This window comes from Sciurus vulgaris (assembly GCF_902686455.1).
Source record: "Sciurus vulgaris genome assembly, chromosome: 2".
Classification (NCBI taxonomy): Eukaryota; Metazoa; Chordata; class Mammalia; order Rodentia; family Sciuridae; genus Sciurus; species Sciurus vulgaris.
The window spans coordinates 183,815,160-183,835,540 of NC_136462.1; the positions used below are offsets into that span (position 1 = coordinate 183,815,160).

The window sequence follows — 20,381 nt, forward strand, 5'->3', positions numbered from 1 at the left end:
CTTACAGAGCTACTGGGGGAAAGCCAGCCTTGGTCTAGTCACCCGCCCCTCCGCCCGAGGGTCCAGGCCCCAGGCCCAGTTTTTTCATCAATAAAGAAAACAGGGGCTGGGGTTATAGCTCAGTTGGTAGAGTGCATGCCTTGCAAGCACAAGGCCCTGGGTTCGATCCCCAGCACCGCAAAAAAGAAAGAAAGAAAGAAAAATAAAGAAAACAGACGAAGCCACAGGCCTGGCAAGGTCCGACTTCAGCTCTGAAACCTGTATGCAACCTTGGACCAGTTTTTGAGCTTCTCTGTGCTACAGTTTTCTCCTCTGTCAATGGAGCCAATCGCAGGACCTCCCCATAAGGTTGCAGAAGCTTTGTGGTGAGGTTGTAAAGCCTGGCACACAGTAAGTGCTCAATAAACACTGGTTATGACTGTATGCCATCGTCACCACAGCTCCTCGAGCCGTTCAGAGGGCTCAGTCCACAGAAAGCACCGAGAACCGGAGGAGCCGCTCAGCGAACATCCTCAGCCCCATCAAAAGGCACCGTCCAGTCAGATCACTGGAGATGAGGAAGCCGAGGCCGAGAGGCGTTGGGCTGGGGACCGGCCGTCACGGTCCCCTCAGGGTGGCTGCCTGCGGCCCCAGCACAAGCATGAATCCCGGCCCTTTCATTCCCAGCAAAGTCCATGTTTGCCTGATCAATTATCTGGTCACCGTGGCAACGGGCCGCAGCCACTGTGTCTGTTGACATACCGCCCTCGGGATGGGAAGCACGCTTTTCTCTCTATCTGGGGACAGCCGCGGGCGCACACACACGCCCCTTTCTTCCGAGAGGCCCTGAAGCGGGGCATGAAGACAGGCCGTCCCCTGGTGCCGCCGCTCACGTAAGCTGGCTTTACAAATTCCTTGGCTGCACTTCTCTGTGGTGCTCTGGGTGGGGCCAGGGTCACCGCGTTGACCACTCCAGGCCTGAATGACCCTAGGGACCCACGGGCTCCTGGCCACCCTCCCGGGCCGTGGTGGCAGGCGGGAGCACTGGCGAGCTTCCAGAGCAGAGGCTCCTGCTGGCCCTAGAAGGGCCCTCCTCCCCCCACTCCCCACCCCCGCCCTGGAGGAAAGCGGGGTGTTCGTCTGTGTCTGCACCCCAAACGGGCCTGTCAGGTCTCCCACCTTCTGGGGAAAATTCACAGCAACTGCCGCGAGCGGGGGCCTTCACCGAGCGGCCTGGGACGCTCTGCCTCTGTGGGCCTCGGTTTCCCTGAGGTGGTGGGACAGGCTGAGCACAAACTGAAATGTTCCAGCACGGGACAGCGTCCCCAGCCAGGTCCCAGGCTGGGCGCTGACCCAAGCCAGGCCTGGAGTGGGGGCCAGCTTCCTGGTATTGTCCCTCAGGCTTCCCCAGCCCCTGGGAGGGTCTTGGTCACTTGGACCCTGGACAGGGAAGCCAAGGCAGTGCAGAGGGGCTGTGGAAGTGACCGGGGCACGTTGGCTATGGTTGGAGATAAGTCGATGGAGACTGGAAAACAGAGATTAGCTGCTGGGTGGGAAGGTCGGCCGCCCCTCCCAGCACTGAGCTTGGGCCCTAATTACCTTCCGCTAAGCTGCCCCGACCAAGAGGAGGCAAAAGAAGAACGGGGACGCGTCGAGAAGGAAGAAGAAGGTGGGCGATCACGGGCCACCCAGCCGGTGGTCACCCACCAAACCCCTTCACGGGAACACGCTGAGGCCTGGCTGGTGCCGTGTGGGTAGGTGACATGCCTGCCATGGGTCAGGGACAAAAAATCCCAACCCACAGCAGGTTGGGATTGGAAGCCTGCGGTGTCCCGGACTCACTGTGTGATCTACCTGGGCAAGTGGCTTGGTCTTCCAGACCTCAGTTTCCCCATCTGCAAAACGGGGACACTTTCTGCTTCCATGCTGAGAGGACTGGGGGTGCCCGCCGGGGGCTTCATAGCTACTGGGCTTTGTGACCACCCTGAGCATGACCTCCTCAGGGGACCACACCCAGCCTTTAACTGCCAGGGACCCCAACCTTCCACTTTACAGAAGGGGAAACTGAGGCTGGAAGAGCTGAGACTGGCCAGGCCCCTCGGGCGTGTTAGGAAGGCCCCAGGGGTGCCGAGAGGGGAGGGGCAGGAGGAAAGGGATGGAGGGATATCCTGGCCAGCCTGCAGTTTCCGTGATAAGCCTTATCAAACGGCCTCGCAGGTAAGTGGGGCCCCAGCCAGGCGGGCACAGCTCCTGCCTCCACCTCCCTCTGCCCTCACAGACCTCAGAGAGACCTGGCCTCTCACACCCGAGGGCCAGAGTCCCACCAAGATGGCCCTTGGCTAACCCCAAGGGTGTGGTTTCCTCAGAAGCCTAACCAACTGATTGGGCATTCAAGGCCACTTTCCGAGGAACAGTTAACAAAAGAAGATTGGGTACTAGGCATCTGGGGACAGGCTGGCTGGGGCTCAATGTCCCTTCACCCACCCCTGGAGCCCTTGCAACGAGACAAGCAATAGCCACCCTTGTCTACAGGACACTCCCGCCAAGCCAGTCTTTCTCACTCAACTCTCCAATGTGGGTGCTATTCAGATGATGAAACTCAGGCTCAGAGAGGCTAAGTGACTTGCCCAATGTCACACAGCAGGTAGGCAGCCAGTCCACTCGGAGAGCTTGAGCCAGTTGGACCGTCTCCACTACTCAAATCTGATTTGGGCCTGATCGCAGAGGCCTGGGGATGGGGTGGGCAGGGTTGTATGGAATCCAGGAAGCAAGTGTTGATAAGAGATTGGAAAGTTGTTTTGGTGTGGGAAAGAACAGGGAGGGTCTAGACGGACTTTGTGACCTCAATGCCGGGATAACAGGTCTTTAGGAACCCAGGGATACAGGGATTCGCAAACAGCCTTGTTTATGAGCTGGGTGGCCTGGAGTGACATCTCCCTCTCCACTTTCTGGGCCTCGGTTTCCTCATCTGTACAATGGGGTTAGTGAGAGGCGGGAATCTCGTGGGGTGAGGAGTCATGTGTCTGTCAGAGGACAGAGGACAGCAGGCCCTAGGACCGGGCAGGGCGGGAAGCGGAGGAGGAAGCAGAGGCTGCAGGCGCTCACCCGTCACCGCGCTGAAGGTGAGGCTGTCCACTCCGGCCTCATAGCCGCGACCCTCAAAGTGCAGCGTCAGCCAGAAGGCCTGGCCCCGCCGCACCACCAGCCTCTCCTGGCACAGGTCAGCCGTGTGGTGGTCGCGGCCATTGGCCTCCAGCTCCAGGTCACATCTCTCCAGGACCAAATCTGCAGAAACGGAGGAAACAGGAGAGGCATGGACCACCATGTGTGACCCAGGGACACCTGTGCTCCCTTGCTCAGCAATGGCGACCCTCCCTCCACTCCCCACAAGCACAGCCCTGTCCCTGGCAGGAGCGGTCCCTCAGGGGCCGGCCGGGGTGACCCTCCTAATTCTGCTAAGGCCAAGGCTGCCCACTGTGGTGTGCCAGGAGAAGGCTCTGCCACCCCCCGCTGGGTGACCCTCTGCAGGTCGGTTTGTCTGGAGCCTCGGTTTCCTCATGTCCCAGGTGGGGTACAGACAGGATTGGCGCGTGCGAAGCCCGCTCCCCAGGGCACAAGCACAGAGCTGCTCCAGGGAGCAGCTCTGGAGGGCTCCTTGGGTGGAACAGTATTTGGCACACAGGTTATTTGCACAGGATTGGCCGCGGGTCTAACTTTCGATTTACAGGAAACACCCAGGCCTAAGGATCAGGCTAAACATAGAACGGGACCCAGCCAGCAGGATTCATTCTTTGGGAAACTGTAGGCAAGGGATCTGGTTTCATTAACAAATTGCAAGAAAAAAGAAAGATTGAACGGAGATCCTCTTGAGAGGAACTGGAGAGACTTTTCAATCATTGTGATGCGTGGATCTTATTCAGATCTTGACTTTAAATACTTCTTAAAAAATTTAGATTATGGCATTCGCTGGTAACTAGTTGGAACTGGTTATCAAGCTAAGTGAACTAAGCCAATCTCAAAAAACCAAAGGCCAGGATTCTCTTCAAAACCTTCACCAATCAGTAGTGGATTGGGGTTAATAATTAGCAGGGGCCTGGGGTGTAGAATTGTATTACATTTTGGTGAGTCTTTGTTAGGTTTAATAATATTTTTAACTTTTTTGGGGGGAATATTAGTAGTATTTGGATATACAACTACTATAACGACAGAAGACTATCTGGAGACTTGGGGTTCTAATGCTGTAATTTGAGGTGTGTTAGAATGTTCTCTCTGATATGCGGATGCTAACACACAATGGGGTGGGGAGAAGGAAGAATAGAAAGTCACTGGATTAGACAAAGGGGAATGAGGGGAAGGGAGGGGGCTGGGAGTGGGAAAGACAAGAGAATGAATCCCACGGAACGTTCCTATGTTCCTATATGAACACATCACCGTGTAACTCCACAGCGTGTTCAACCCCGAGAATGGGAAGCTACACTCCATGGATGTAGACTATGTCAAAGTGCACTCTACTGTCATGGATAACTAAAAAAAAACAAACAATTTTTTGAAAATGAGACAATTTAAACACTGATGGAAAAATGATGTGTTGTACTAAGGAATCTTGTCATTTGTTTGTACCTGCAAAGGAGAATCCTTATCCTTTAAAGATGTGTACTGGAATATTTAGATATGACATGATGTGATGCCTGGCATTTTTTGAGATTGGCCTTGTTCACTTAGCTTGATAGTCTTTAGTTGCGTCTATTTACAGGCAAATGCCATGATCTAAATTTTTAAAATAGTATTTAAAATTAAGATCTGAATAAGATCCGCACATCACAATGGATTGAAAGGTCTCTCCAGTTTCTCTCGAGAAGGTGTCAGAGGCAGGAAGAGCCAGGGCTGGGGATGGTCGGGCTGCGGGAGATCGGAGGGATTTATCGCGTTGTTTCCTCTATGTCCGTTCAGCAGTCTCAGTAATGAAGAGTTTAAAATGACAGAAGTCTTGGAGTCCTGTTGACCTGGGTTTTAGTGCTTCTGAACTGCGCTGCGACCCTGGACGAGCATGGCTCCCTCCGCTGCCTCCTTCCCCCAACCTTGAAGGGCGGCCATGAGGCCCGGGAGGATGTTTGGGGCCGGAGAGTGGCATGTGAAAGTTCTATTTGTAGTCTCAGAGGAGCTGGAGACCAGGGCGGGCACAAGGTAACGGGCGGGTGAGGGTCTCGGAAGCACAAAATCCATAAACATCGGCAAGTTCCAGGTGGGGATTGGGAAGCCTCGGGGTGGCGAAGTGGGCAAAGAGGACACTCAGAGTTGAGGGTCCACTGGAGGGAATGTGGTCCAACTGAGGGAGGGATTTGTCCAAAGTCCCTCAGCAAGTTGGTCCTTCCAGTGGAACACTGGTCCCAGGACTCCTGCCTCCTGCCCGGGAATATTCCAAAGTGAGGGGCAACAAGTGCCAAGAGGGTCCCCGTGGAAAACCTCCACCCGAACCTCACGAGACCCCTGGTCCACTTCCACAGGTGTGTCACCATCCCTGCTCTGCATGTGGTCCAGGTCGCTTAGCAGGAGGCTGCTCGGGGTCTGAATCAGGGCTGCAGGATTCAGAGCCTGTCTGGGGAGCCACCTTGCTGCAGCTCAGAGCCGCTCGCTGCTCCATCCCTCCCCTGTTCCTGGGTGGTTCTCCCCTGGGAAGAGAGTCCTCAGACCCCTCCCAGCAGGACCCCATCATTATCACAAGAGCAGACCTCAGCTGCCTCCGCAAGGAGAAACTTCCTGCCTGCCAGGAAATACAGTCTTTGAAGACTTCAGCTTAAGCAGGAAAGAGATCACTATTTCCCCCCAGAGACCTTGAGGATGGCCAGTCCCCTGTCGGAGGTGATGGGGCACTTTCTCAGCCTATTGCTGACACAAAGTTTCTCGAAATCATCCCAGCTCCAAAGTTGCCAAGCCCAAGAGTCCAGAGTTGCGGGTTTGACCAGTGGGACTCCTGTAGGAGGGAGCTACTGTAGCAATGGAGCGAGGGGCTCATCATAACCAGCATCTACAGGTCCCCTAGCCCTGCTGGGCCAGGCTTTTGGGGACAGTGTTGAGAAGTTGCACTGGGGACCAATGTCCACCTAGGTAACACATCATGTGGGGGAGCTGAGTCTCCAAGAAGGGGTGATCAAGATCACACAGTAGGTCAAGCAGGTCCACAGTTCCTCCCGCCCCTCCCTGCCCCACCTACCCCATGTCCCTCTCCAAATTCCCTCTCTATGCCCCCAGTTGGGATTCTGGGTTCCGCAGTGTTAGCTCAGGGACATCTTCCGTGGTAGAAGTCCCTGCCCGGGACCTAAGACTGGCACTGCCACTGTGTGCAGGGAGCAGGTAGGACATGAAGGGCCCCTTCTCCTGGCCTCTCAGCCCTCACAGGTGCGCTGAGGGCTGGCACTATTGTCCATCTTTTACAGAGGGGAAACTGAGACGGAGACTGAGGTCTGGGGTTAGCGCTCCAGGGCAGGAAGGACCCGAGGGAGCAAGACTGGCCTTGGCCTGCTCCCCACCACATGCCCAACTTCCTCTCCGGAATCAGCCAGGCCTGCCTCCCGAAACCAGGGACGCAACCAGGGACCAGGCACACCCCGTCCTGGCTGGCAGAGGCAAGCGAAGCGAGGCGTTCTGAAGCCAGGCCAGCAGCTCTGGACAGCCTCCGACCCGGGACCCGCAGGCACCCAGCTCCTATCGACGGCCCCGGGGAAAGGGACAGCCGTCTGCTTGGAGAGCGAGCCTCGGCTGGCCACAGCTTCACGCCGAATCCCTCGGCGGATCCGGGGCGGCAGAGCCGGTGGTTATGCCCGGGGAGGGGGCAACGGAGGCGCCCGCACCCAGACCCGGGAGCCAGGCACCCGCACCCAGCGCGGTCCACCTGTTGCTCTCCAAGTCCGGGACTTGGCGACCGCGCAGCAGCGGGTCCCGATCCCGCTACCCCGCGGGACCACGGAGACCCGAGAGGCAAGTCCGGGTCGCTGAGCGGCGGCGGCGCGGACGCGGACACTCACCCTCGGCCATGGTCAAGGCGCGGCGGCGGCTCCTCCAAGGTCACTCGGCGTCGGGACCCTGCGGTGCGGACCACTGCGGCGGGCACGCGGCCGCGTCAACTTATAGCCCGCGGCGGGGGCGGGGCGCGGCGGGAGGCGGGGGCCGTCGGGCCACCCAGCCCCCGAGCGGCCCGCGCGACCCGGGACCCAGCCCCGGAGGGAGCGTGGGCAAGGGCGCGCCCTGGCGGCCGGCGCGGCGCAGCGCGGGGACCGGGCCACAGGCCCGAGAGCGGGCCGCAGCCCACCTGGACGCACAGTGGGACCTGGGTTACAGACACCTGGACACACACACACACACACACACACACACACACTCAGATGCGACAGGGCAGAGCGGGGGCCGCTTCTCTCTCACACACACATATGGCCACACACACTCCAACGGACCCGACAAACTCAGACGCACAGACACGGTGACCTGGACAGGACGTCAGACTGGATCTCAGACACACGCCTGGCCACAGACACAACCGGGTCCATGAGCAGGTACACTCTAGGAGCCGCAGGCGGCCCCAGACAGGCAAATGAGCAGGTGGCCCCACGCGGGCCTCTCAGGCAGACACCGCCTCAGGTACAGACGCAGCCACGCCCGCCCTCCCCGCAGCAAAGCCGCCTAATCCTCCGTCTCACCTGCCCTGCATCCCCTCCGCGCTCACCCAACGTCACCGAAGTGCACCCACTTGTTCCTTCCCCACTTTCCCTCACCTCTCTCCATTCACCTACCCACTGGCCTTCCTCCAGGGCCCATTGTGTACCGGGCGGGAACACGGACAACCTTCCAGGGATGGCGTCTCAGACCCCATGCATCCAGCACCTGGGGACTCAGCTTCCACCCTGTCCCTCTGGCCCCAGCTTCCTGTGCTTCCTCACCCACCATGAGGGTCCCTGGAGAGATAGAGGCCTGCGAGTCTCCCCCAGCCCTTTTGCTGAAGTAAGTTAGACCTTACTGATGCACTGGGGCATTCCCGTGTGGCACGCGGCCTAGAGAGCACGGCTGTGTGTATGTGTCCAGGTCAAATGGGCTCTGCCTGGAGCCTTACTGAACAGCCCAAGAACAGGGCGGCGGGCCTCGCTTACCTGCAGAACAGCCCCTGTAATCGCCCCTGTTCCAGAGGCCACAGAAACCACTCCCTGCCGCCGGTGAAGGCCTAGCAGAGGGAGCAGGCTAAGTATGTGTTAGTCGAGAGGCCAGAGTCGCCAGGCGTGGTGGCACACGCCTGTGATCCCAGCTGCCTGGGAGGCCGAGGCAGGAAGATTCCAAGTTCAAGGCCAGCCTCAGCAACTTAGTCTGTCTCAGAATTAAAAAAATAAAAAGGATGTCGCTCGGCGGCAGAGCACTCCTGGGTTCAATTCCAAGAAACACACACAGAAACCAGGGTTTGAGTCCCCTCTGACAGCAGTGTGGCCATGGTGGGTATTTTGGCTCTCCAGGCCTCAGTGTCCTCCTCTGCAAAATGGCTGAATCCCACCCTCATAGGCCTGAAGGGGACTCAGTGAAAATGTCGGGCACTGGGGTCCCGGGCACATGGTGAGCCAGTGGGAACTGGGGCCTCTGAGCCTTGCACAGGGATATCGAGCATCCCAGAACCTGGCGCTGGGGACAGGGACCTTGAAGGGACAGCTGTGCAGAAAGGCGGGGTGTTTCCTCAGGTGTCAGCCCTGCCCCAGGCGGAGATGGGATTTTGCCCTTGTCCGACCCTTTCCACTGGAAAAGGACACACTCTTCTCCATGTGCTGTTGACCTTCCTCTCTGACAGCCACCCCGGGGACCTCCAGGAGGACAGGAACCCACTCGCGGTTTCTCACGCTTTCTTACTGGTGCCCATCACGGCCCGTGTGAAGGACGGTCCACTAGTCATCGGCCGCGTCCCTCTTTTCGTCAGGTTGTTCTCCCCACCAGGCCTGGGCTTGATCCACCCCACTCAGTGGGTGTGGCCAGCGGCCCTGGGTTGAAATGCCAGCTTCGGCAGGCGGAGTCTTGGGCACGTCACTCTACCTCTGTGCCTCGGTTTCCTCATCTGTAGAATGGGGTGACCGCAGTGCCCACCACGCAGGTGCGGTGAGGACTGAGTGAGCAGAGCACGGAGAGAACTTAGAGCAGCAGCCAGCAAACAGTTGGTGCTCAATGGATGCTGCTGTGAGAATACCCATCGGGTTGCTCCTGGTACTCAGCTGGGGCCTACAGCTGTGGGTCTTCGTGGGACCCTGCGCTGCCCGGCTTCCTTCCTCTCACTCTGCACAGAACCGGGCGCCATGGTGACTCAGCCTTGAGCAACCCTGATAGGATCAGCTGGGGTCGGGCTGGCTTCCAGGAAGGTGGCAGGCAGAGGTCAGCGCCTCCGCTGAGCCCAGAGACCTGGGTTCCAGTTCTGGTGACCTGGTGCCGCTGGGGGAACCTCTTCAGAGGGCCGGGTGGGTTCCGCTTTGTGTCACCTTGCTAGAGAAGAAAGAATTCAAAACTCTCCCTCGGTGAGGCCCGGAGAGCCCAGGACAGCAGGGGAGGAAGCCTTCGCCGTGCCTTGCTGGGGGTGTGCGGTGCAAGGTGAGAACAGGAGGGCATTGCCACGCTTGCTGTGTGACCCCAGGTATGTTATTAGGCCTCTCTGAGCTCCAGTTTCCACTTCCATAAAATGGGCAAAGTGAGTCCTCACCGCTGACGATTAGCGGTGCTGCCCACACAGTAAACACTCAACAGAACTTCTCCATGGAGCTACTGTCAGGAGCCAGGACTCCCCTCCCCCAGGTGGAGGTGAGGCAGGTGGCAGATCACCTAGAATATTTGGTGGGGGCGCTCAGGAGGACTCCTGCCTCCCGGTCTCTCCTGTGCGCCCAGGGTCACTGAGCCTGAAGCCCACCATCAGGGAGACTAGTCTCTTACTTCCGTAAGGGTTTTCAGGTCTCAAGGTGGAAACAAAGGTGGATCTTTATAAACCTGAATAACCCATTACCAGTCAAGTGTCCTGTTTAAATCTCACAATTGTCCCATCCCTGAAAATTATCTCATAGATGATTTTTATCATTTGTTAAGTGAGAAAGCTGGGACTCAGAGAGGTGAAGTGACTTACCCAAGGCCACACAGCCAGGAGGTAGGTTGCAGAGCCTGGGTTGACTCCAAAGCCTGGGCTTGCTCTTCCATAATTCAAAGGTCAATCCTTCTTCTTCCTGCCCCTACAGGGGACCCCTCGGGAACCTGGGTCATGTCCACATCCTCAGCAAGCGAGGTTTCTCAGGGCTGTGCTTCTGACTGTGGTATGAGGTACACAGTGGATGCTCAACAAGTGTTTTTGGCATGAGAGAGGGAGAGATGAGTTAAAGAGAGCTGAAGGAAAAACAGAAGGATGGAAAGAAAGGAGGAAGATTAAGGTTCAGAGAGGTTGGGCAAACTGTTTGAGGTCACACAGCATCATGGGGCTTCTAGGCTCAGGATCAGCACAGACATTCCCAAAGGAGTGATCATTTCCCTGGGCCAGAGACCACCCTGGACGGTTGAAGTGGGAGGGTGGGGTGGTAGTGGGTGGGACCATGATGGGGCACTGGAGGCCTCGGCTTTTCTGACAACGGGTGACTAAGGGGATGAGCAGCGTCTGGCGTGAGGGAGCCCAGGGCAGGCGGGACAGACAGAGGTGGGACGGGTGAGGTAGGGCTGTTGGGATGGGGACTGGCCTGGTCTCCTGCCCTCAGTGCCTCACCCGCCGGGCCTGCGCCCTGCACGTCGACCGGGCCTGGACGCTGCCTCCTCTGCCCAGCGGACCCCGTGGGGGCTCTCCTACCCTCGGAGCATCAGCTCCGTCCTGTGGACATGCAGACCCCACAGGACACTCCGCTCGTCTCCAGATCCACCCTGGGAACACAGTCCTCCGGGCCTGGGCTCCAGCAGCACCTTCTGCCTGGGATCCCCTCGCTGCCCACCCGCATAGCCTCCCCCAGGTTGGAGCCTCGTCCAGAGGCCCTTCCCGGGCCCCGAGACTCCCCTCTGGCTGCCCTGGCCCAGCACGCACGGGAGCTGGTCACGGCCTTCCTTGTGTGAGGACTTGTGTTGCTTGCTGTCCCCCTCTACCCACAGACTCCATGCGTGTTTGTTGAATGAATAAGAGACCCCAGCAAAGAGCAAGAGAACACAAGAGAGGGGGAGCTGTCTAAGCCCAGGCCAGCTAGTGCCTAGCTGCGGGTTCTTCTGGCAGCCTTTCTCGACAGCACTTGAGGTGCCAGCTGCTTCTGGCAGGACCCAGAGGCAGGGCATGGTGCCGGGGCCTCCCTCGATTCCTGTTGAGATGTCTGAGCCCAGGTACCCTCTGCCTTGTCACCTACTGTTGCAGAAGGCCACCGGGAGGAGCAGGGACAGATCTGAGTCTGGGAATGTTTGGGTAGCAGAGTAAGAACCACTATGGAGCCTCAGAGAGAACTGATGGCTTTTCCCAGGTTACACAGCAAGACAGAGCAGGGTTAGCGTGGGGCCTCCAAATACACAGAAATGTAGGTCCTGGCCCTGTGCCTCTGGCTCCAGCTTTGAGGTTGGAGAAACTGCTTTCACTTCACTTGCAAGTGGGAAGCCAGGCGATGGGCACAGGGCTCCTGCCTGGGCTCCTACTGCTGCGGGCCTCAGCCCTGGCTCAGTGGCCTCCAGCCTCAGCCTCCTCTTCCATAATCAGGAACTCAATACCCACCACCAGCGGGGCAGGCAAAGGAGGAGCTCAGAAGAGGAAGGTAGGGCCTCCCCAGGGGTCACTGGTCCTCTCATTGTGGTCATTACGAAGTGGCACATGGTGACTTTTAATTGATGCATAACAACTGTGTATTTACCGGGTGCGTCTATTATTTCTTTGTGCGTATTCACTGCGTAATGAGGGGATCAGGGTCATCGGCATGTCCACTGCTCAAACATTTATCCCTTCGTTGTACTGGGAACATTCGAAATCTTCTCCACCACCTACTTTGAAATGTACGCTCGCTGGGTAACGTTTCCCTGGAGACTGGGAACGCCAGGAGCGAGTCCTCTGGTCCAGCTGCAGCCCTGCCCCGCTCCCCGTCAGCTGCCCCAGGAGCGGGGGTTTTAGGACTGGGTTTACTTAAGGACATTTACTGACAAGGAATCGTCACTTGCTTGGCATAGAATCTGAGCGAGACTGTCACCCCCTAGAACGACCCCAGAGGCTAGAAGACATCTGGACTGGGCAGAAGCAACACCAGAGGCCCATGGAGGAGAGCCAGGGCAGGAGGGCCGGGGACCCGCAGGAGCAGGCTGGCAGCGCCAACCGAGCAGCAGCGACCCTCTGGGGAGAGCAGCCTGCTGGTTCTGCAGTCTCAGCAACGACAGCGACAGTGACCCAGAGGCTCCCTGTGAAGAGGGACTTGGTGGCCCGTGCCTGGCCCTCCAGCTACTGCTCCCTCCTGAGCATCGCAGCTCAGGAACAAGGACGCAGGCTTGGCGGGCTGGACAGACCTGGGTTCAAATCCAGTTCTGCCGTCTGTCCCCGCTTTCCTCTGTGATCTGGAGTGGGCTCCCTCCTTCCCAGGCTTCTGGGAGGGGAGCGCCATACTTAGTAGCATTAGGACTCAGAAAAGGTGGCTGGTTGTTTGTTCCAAAAAGGACTGACGTGCTGGAACAACCTCTAGAAAAATCTTCAGGACCATCAGGCTCAGTGGAAGAAACCAGCCACCAAGGACCGCATGTTCTGTGACTCCCTGTACCCGAAGCCCAGAAGGGGCAGGTCCTTAGAGACAGGAGAGGCTCCATGGTTGCCAGGAGCCCAGGAGAGCCAGGAACGAGCAGTGACTAATGAGAGTATAGGATTTCCTTTGTGTGAAGAGAATGTTCTAAAATAAGGTCATGGTGATGGTTGTGCCAATCTGTGAATATACGAACGACACTCGACATGGCTGACTTTTATGGGCAATGAATTGCCTTTAAATAAACATAGTTTTTAAAAAATGGTAGTTGATAAAAGAAAAAAAAAAAATCCAGGAATACAGCTGTGAGAGTCTCTGCGGACCTTGTTCTGTTCTCACAACAGAAACCCCAGGGAAACACAGTCATGTGGCCGAGGGATGCACGCAGGAGGGGCCTTCACAGCATTGCTTGTTAGGGCAAAACCCAGCCCCAACCGAAGTGCCCAGCAGAGGGGGATGCATAAATAAACCTTGCCCGGGAAACTACTGAGTGATGACAGGAAGAGGTCGTCTTCTGTGTGGGCCCATTCAGAACTCCAAGTCAAGCTCTGCGGGAAGAAAGGAAATTGTAGGATGTCATGTGGAGTATGAGACCCCAAGACAGTTCAGTGTCTGTGGGAACAGACAAGTAAACATGTGTACGACCTGTAAATATAAGCACAGAGAAGGCAGCCCGGAAAAATCCACTCTACATTGCTGATGGTGCGGGGGAGAGGGGAGACCGGTGTTGGGGGCCATGGCTGGAGGAGGGGTAGTGGTTCCCCTGGTCAGAACATTTTCAAGGAGAGGAACAATTTTAGGGGTCACTTAGGTAGAGATTAATTTTTTTTTTTAAAGGATAACCCTTTCTGCATTTAGAATAGAGCTTTCATGAAAATGGAAGTACTCCAAAATAAAGAAATTCTGGCAAAGGTGAAGAAAATACAGTCAGAGATAAAAGAGAAACTAAAGGTGCCAAAAAAACACCCACAATCAACCCAGAAAATACTTCGTCAATATTGACTCAATCTTACAAAACCAAACCCACTAGCAGAGCCTGAGAATAAAGAGGAGATTCAGGAGAGCGCCCACACCGGAGACCTGGAATTTCCAGAACTGTACACTGAGTCTCTGTTTACCTCGCAACCCTATTTATGTCTTAAAATGCTTCTGGTCCACCCCACGTCCCCAGGCCAAAGTCCAGGGAAGTGCCCCCAAACTCCTGGTGTAAAGGAAGGTTCAGAGAGAGGAACCGACTTGTCAGATCACACAGCCCAGGAGAGACAGCACAGGGGTGCTCAAGCCCGTTCTCGTAACCAATGCTGCTGGAGGATGATCCAGCCTGGGGTAGGTGCCTGGCCCAGCTCCCGAGGCCTGGTGGGGCTGCCAGGGACCTGGGGACACAGCGCCCGTGTTCTGCAGCATTTCCTTGCTCTTCCTTCCCCCGGGTTGAGTCATTGGCTCTGTCTGCCAGACACACCCAACCCAGTCAGTAAGAGTGAAGCACACTTTCTTTCATGGAAATAAGTGGCCTTCCAGGGCAGTGCTGAGCTTGTCCCACTGAATTGAATACATATTTCCAAACTGACCGCTCATTCCTCTGCCTCCGCTGGAGCTACTTGAGTGACGTCTGCCTGAACTGAATGCCTGCAGGCCTGGGGCGGTCCTCAGCCTGACCCCGTTCCTCTGAAACCTGACCTGCACCCCAGGAGGGGCTGCAGTCCCTACATCCCATCACGGGAGATGGGCAGTGGCCTCTTTGCTGGAAGGGCAGGGCTTGGTCTCCAGGACAATAGCCCCCAACACACACAGCCATCAGAGGTTGAAGTCGCCATCTTTGTAGACACAGCTGAGCCACTGTTGTGCCTTGGGTAACTTAGCCCTTCTCTGGAAGTTGGTGACCCTGTGCATCAGGTGGCCTCACCCTATTCTAGTTAAGACTGGGCCTGGGACCCAAATGCAGCCAGTCAGACTTTCTCCTGGGACTTGGAATCTTACAACTCCAAAACCAGTTCTAATAATCGTAAGAGCTGAGCCATTCCTAAAATGACTTGGGTTCTTGTCTTTTGTGAAGCCTGACTTTTTATAATTCTGTTTAACTCTTTTTTTTTTTTTTTTTTTTGGTATCAGGGATTGAACTCAGGGGCACGACCTCTGAGCCACATCCCCAACCCTATTTTGTATTTTATTTAGAAACAGGGTCTCACTGAGTTGCTTAGTGGCTCGATTTTGCTGAGGCTGGCTTTGAACCAGAGATCCTCCTGCCTCGGCCTCCAGAGCTACTGGGATTATAAGCATGCACCACCTCGCACAGCTTAACTTTTTTTAAAAGTCAGATTTATTGAGCTGTAATTTACGTACAATTCACCCATATCACATTACACATAGTGCAAGTCACCCGTATGATAACATACGTGGATGTCACGGTTTCACACCACAGTCGTGACCTCTAACAAATCCATCCCTCCCCAGACTGCCCTCCTGCCCTTTGGCAGGCACTTCTTTCCCTCTCCTTCCTTCCCCTGGCCACCACTGATCCTGCTGTTGCTCCTACGGTTCTCTTTTCTAGAATATCATGGAAATGGAATCCTATGGTGTGCAGCTGTCTGCGTCTGGCTTCCTTCCACTGGCCTGACGGACTTGGTGCCTCCATGAGGCTGCAGATACCAACAGCTCCTTCCTTTTTATTACTGAGTAGTCATTTCATTTAGAGAACATGCCACAGTTTATTTGTACTTTAACCAGCTGACGGACTTTGGGGTTGTTCTAGCTAATTATGAACAGAGCCCCTGTAGGCGTCCCTGTGGCTCTTTGTGGGGACAGACATGTGTCTTCTCTGAGTAAACACCTCGGAGCCGCCCCACGGCCTTCCAGTTGATCTTTGGGCTGTCATTAACTGCCCCGAGTCTGCCCGTTCACACAACCAAGGAGAGAATGGACCCGCCCACAGACCACTCATCTAATTCTCCCAGAGATCCCGAGGGTCTAGGGAGTCTTGTCCTCATTTTACCCAGGAACCAGAGGCTCAGCGAGCCTAAATAGCCTGTCCTGGGGCCACACATTTGATTGAGGACTTGAATGCAGATCAGACTCACAAAGGGAGCCTTAGAGCTCTTTCTAAGTTCCCAGTGGCCTGGTGGGAGGGGAGCAGCTCCCCAGTGAAGGGGTGAGGAATGTTCAGAGACCAAGCTGAACAGCTGATGGAATGGAAGCTTCCCTCCCTTGCTCTGGGCCACAGTTTCCCATTTCTAAAAAGATGGGACCAATCGACACATTTCTTTTCTGTGGTACTCAGGATTGAACCCTAGGGGCCCTTAGTGACGGAGCTCCATCCGCCCTCTCCTTTTTTTGTTTTTTTGTTTTGTTTTGTTTTGTTTTTGAGACAGGATCTCCCTCGGTTGCCCAGACTGGCTTTGAACTTGCGACCCTTCCTGCTCAGCCTCCCCAGTTGCTAGGATCACAGGCATGCACCCCTATGACCAGCTCAAACACTGAACTTCCGGTGGCCCTGGAGTCTGTGATTTAGGCATCCCTGACTCTGAGAGTGGACTCATCTCTGTCTCCTCCTCCTGGAAGGAATTCCAGGGGGGCCGCCGGAGTGGGGCAGTGCTCCTTCCCATCATCCCCTGCGGGCATCTCCCGAGCTGGCATCCAGGGCTGGTTGACCCCAGAAGAGCAATTTGCACTCCCCACCTTTTTGGATTAAAAAAAAAATAAAAGACACCCCTGTCACCCTGGATCAGCATCACTCTCTCCGCTGAGAAGCTGCCCCGGAAGCTGCCCTCTCTTTGCCTGGATTTTCAGAATGTTCCAGTTCCTAAACAAGACCTGACAAGTCGGATGGCTTTTTTTTTCTTTCCTTTTTAAGCCTTTTAAAATGAAATGGCTCGCCCTGCGTCCATTCTGGAGGCTCAGATTAGATCAACCCTGTCGTTTCCTCTGTGGTGGGGGGGCTGTGGGCATGGTTGGGCGGCGAGGTGGGAGGAGGGAGGTGACGGGGACCCTCTCCTCCCAGGTCGCTGCTCTCCCAGTGCTAATGGGTGGTGCCTGGGCTTCAGGGTCCCAGAGCTCTGGCCTTACGACCTTGGGAGGGTCTCCACACATCTCAGATCCTCAGTTTCCTTTCCCATGAGATTGACCAGCCTCGGGGAGGGCGGTGGGCTGGCACTGGGCAGAGCCGCGGGGATCTTGCTGGTCGGATTACTCTTATAATTATTCCTGAGAGCTTTGAGGACCTCACTCCCCGTTTGCTGCCTTGAATGGGCTCTGGGGAGTGGACGAGGGGGTGGCTGTTGTGCTCCTGCACCCCGTTCTGTGTGAGGGTGATGCGTGTTATTGCTGTTTGTTTGTTTACAGCTCCTTCTGGCCCCCTAGGTCCCTAAGTTCTCCTTCTCTAGGGTAGCTCTCTACCCAATTTCTAGAAGGAAAGACTGAGGTTCAGAATGAGCAAGAAACTTGCTGGTGGATGCCGGCGGAACTTCAGAGCTGGGATGGATGTGGGGCCTGTCGGGTGGGTCCTGTTCCTGCGTCCTGATGCATCCTGCCGCCAGCTGCCTCCCTGGTCTCCCCACACCCAACTGAACACAAGAAGCCCCCTCCCCTTCCCGCCCCTCTCCTGCCCCTTCCAAACTGTCCTCAGGTGGCCTGAGAAACTTGCCAGAGCTCAGCTGGGGGCCTCGCTGGACTTGGCCGCCTGGTCTTGGCCTTAATCCTCCCTCCAGGCCCACAGGGAGCTGGGCACAGTGGCCCTCTCAGTCTCCCATTGACTCCTGCTCAGCCTTTTGATGACCCTTTCCTTACAGGTGGGGAAACTGAGGCACTTGCCCAGGCCCAGGCCTGCCTGGCTCCACAGCCTTCCCTGTGACCTTCCTCTGCTGCGGGGGCAGTTGAGTGAGGTGTTGGAGGAGCTGGGAGGAGGCTGGAGGCTGGGCTGGGGGCTGGGGGAGGACCCTGCTCTCACCTTGGTGCCCTTGCCAGCGCTGTTTCCTTGTGCTTGTTTATCCTTCACGGCTTCACCCCAGGGTCCCCTGTCCCCGTGACAGCTGTCACGTCAATCTCAGGCCAGTGCTTCTCTGCCCAGTGCCTCCTATGCATGGGGGCCCTGCAGTCTCTCCGTCCAGTCCCCCATCCACCGCCTACCCTGGGGAGTCAGCATCTCCTGACCTGCAGCCTGTCCTGCGCCTCCCCTCCAGGTCCCAACTCTCCAGCTCGCCCTCACTCTGATATGTCAGGAAATCACGGTCACTCTGCCTTTGAAATAGCTCCAGAATCTGCTGCTTCTCACCAGCTCTGCCGCCACCACCCTGGTGCAAGCCACCAGAACCCGTCACCTGGACTGGGTCTCCCTGTTTCTCCCCCTGCCCCTTATCCCAGTCCGTGCTCCACACAGCAGCCAGAAAGACCTCTTTAAAACAAATTGGGTCATGCCATGCCTTTGCTCAAGAGCTTGCAATGGCTCCCCATTTCACTTTAATTAAAACCAAAGTTCACATCTTCAAGACCTGTGAGGTCTGACCCCTTTGTTCTTTGACCTCCTCTTCCATCACTGTTCCTGCTTACTTGACTCTGGCCATACTGGCCACCTGCCATTCCTTTAGCTTGCTGGGTACACTTTCAGCTGAGAGCTTTTGCACCAACTGTTCCCTCTGCCTGGGATGCTTTTCCCTGCCATTGTGCCATGTCTGAGTGGCAGGCTGCAGAGAGCTTGGAGAGAACTAGATGGTGGAGATTCAGCCACTCGTTAGATGCTGTGTGACCTTGGAGATCGCTTCACTTTCTGTGTCTCAGTGTTCTTTAGTGGAGCTCCACTGGAGTCCTGAGGAAGGCTTGGGACCTGAGGGAATCCAACTGAGAAAGGGACTCTGTCTGTCTGGCAGATCAGGGCAGGCGCTATGGAGGAGGCCACAATCTGGGTTTTGCAGTTTAAATAGGAGTTAGGCAGATAAGGCAAAAAGGAGCATTTCAGGCAAAGGGACATGCTTGTGCCTCCAGGAGTGAGTCAGGGAGGTGAGGAAGAGCTCAGAAAATACACGGGCTGGAGCGGCAGGGTCCTCGGAGGAATGTCCAAGCTGGACAGTTAGCGGAGCCCAGACCACAGAGGCCTTGTGCACCAGGCTCAGGTGGGCCACAGGAGCCAAAAGGCATTTGGGCCAGGAGGGGCATGGTCAGGCCTGAGTTTGGAAGGGAATAGGGACTCATTAACCATGGAGTTTCAGAGCTTAAATTCAGTGATGTCATCACCCCTGGGCTCTTTAAAAAGATGAGCACATTGAGGACAGCAGTGCCTCGGCTGGTCTGGTCGGGTCAGGAGCAAGTGCTTCCGCCCTGGTCTCTGCAGTGGGTGCCGGGCCTGAGGCCGGGGTAAGCTGCCCCGTGGGACCAGTCCCCAGCCCTGGCGATGTCCCTTGCCCCTCTTCTTTCCATCGGTCCTGCCCTGGCGTCTCAGAAGACCCGAGTGGGTTGTGGTAAACCTCTTCTTTCATTTTCTTGTTTTTATTATTTTGTGGTCTGGAGAGTGAACCCAGGGTTGTACTACCACTGAGCTACCTCTCAGGCCCTTTTTACTTGTTTATTTTTATCTTGAGGCAGGGTCTTGCGAACTTGCCCAGGCTGGCCTTGAACTTGTGACTCTGTGCCTCAGCCCCGAGTAGCTGGGACTACAGGCGTGCGCCACGGCACCCAGCAGCCCCTCTCCTCTTACAGGTTTCTTTTCCAGGCATGTGACCCTGGCTCTCTCCCTTCCCCCTGGAGCGTCCCACCTGATGGGTGTGATCAATGAAGCCCTGTCTGGTGCTGACCGTCAAGCCCCCAGGGTCTCCTCCGATCCCACGATGGTCCTGAGGAGGAGGGATGCCAGCTGTGACCTGTGCCCTGTCCACGGGCAGAGTGTGTGGGACAGCGGCTGAGTGCCTGTGAGATGGAGAAGCTGAGACCCATAATTCGCTGCCTCAGCCCAAGTGTGGGTGAGGGCGGCATGGAGCCTCCTGGGACGCGCCAGTCTTCTTCTGGTCCCTGCGCGCCTCTTCGCCTCAGCAGTTGTGCCGCGAAGGGAGTAGGAACCACTTCCCCTCTGAGGGCTTCAGGGCAGCCCTGAAGAAGCACCGGCCACCCTTCCCCAGGGTCCCAAGAAACCGTGGCCTGACTGAGGACAACTGGTGGCAGTGATGTCAGGCCTGGCTTGGTGGCCAAGGCAGCAATGGCCCCGGGGCCTGACGGGTGCGCAGGAGGGGCATGGCTGAGTCACTAATCCTGCCCTTAAAAGCCCTTGAACATGACCTCACTCAGCCTCAGAAGCACTCAGACCCGTACTTGGGAAGGGTCCCATGGCTTTGGCACATGACCAATTTTAGACAGAAGGCAGCACTACTGTGAGGGAATCAGGATCACCTTAGGATCTCAGCTCCACTCTCAGGTTCCCAGAGAAGCACCCAGGAATACCTCAGGCAGCAAATGGCAGCTCACTGGCTGGATCGGCAGGCGTGGAGCAGTGCGCACTCTGGGCCCAGCTCGGTACCAGGCCCCACGGGAGACAGAAATGAGCTCAGCCAGCATGTTTTCCTTCCGTGGCTCTAACAGAACATCTGTGGCTTCCCCCTAATTGATATTATTGATGCATGCTCACTGTTGGACATTTATAAAATACATTAGAGCCCAAAGAGGAGAGTGGAAGTCACTCCAAACATCACCAACAGAGAG

At 56.3% G+C, this 20,381-nt stretch overlaps 1 protein-coding gene across 1 annotated transcript in view; it reads right to left on the bottom strand.

Annotated features, from left to right (window-relative positions):
- TGM2 (transglutaminase 2) overlaps positions 1 to 7,159 on the bottom strand; it is a 30,354-nt gene extending 23,195 nt beyond the window's left edge. The window contains exons 1-2 of the mRNA XM_079128199.1: positions 7,002 to 7,159; positions 3,085 to 3,264 (exon numbers count right to left, since the gene is read on the bottom strand). Coding sequence (XP_078984325.1) covers positions 3,085 to 3,264; positions 7,002 to 7,011 — 190 coding nt within the window. The 5' untranslated portion in view covers positions 7,012 to 7,159. The remainder of the gene's footprint in view (positions 1 to 3,084; positions 3,265 to 7,001) is intronic.
- Positions 7,160 to 20,381: the final 13,222 nt, after the last annotated feature.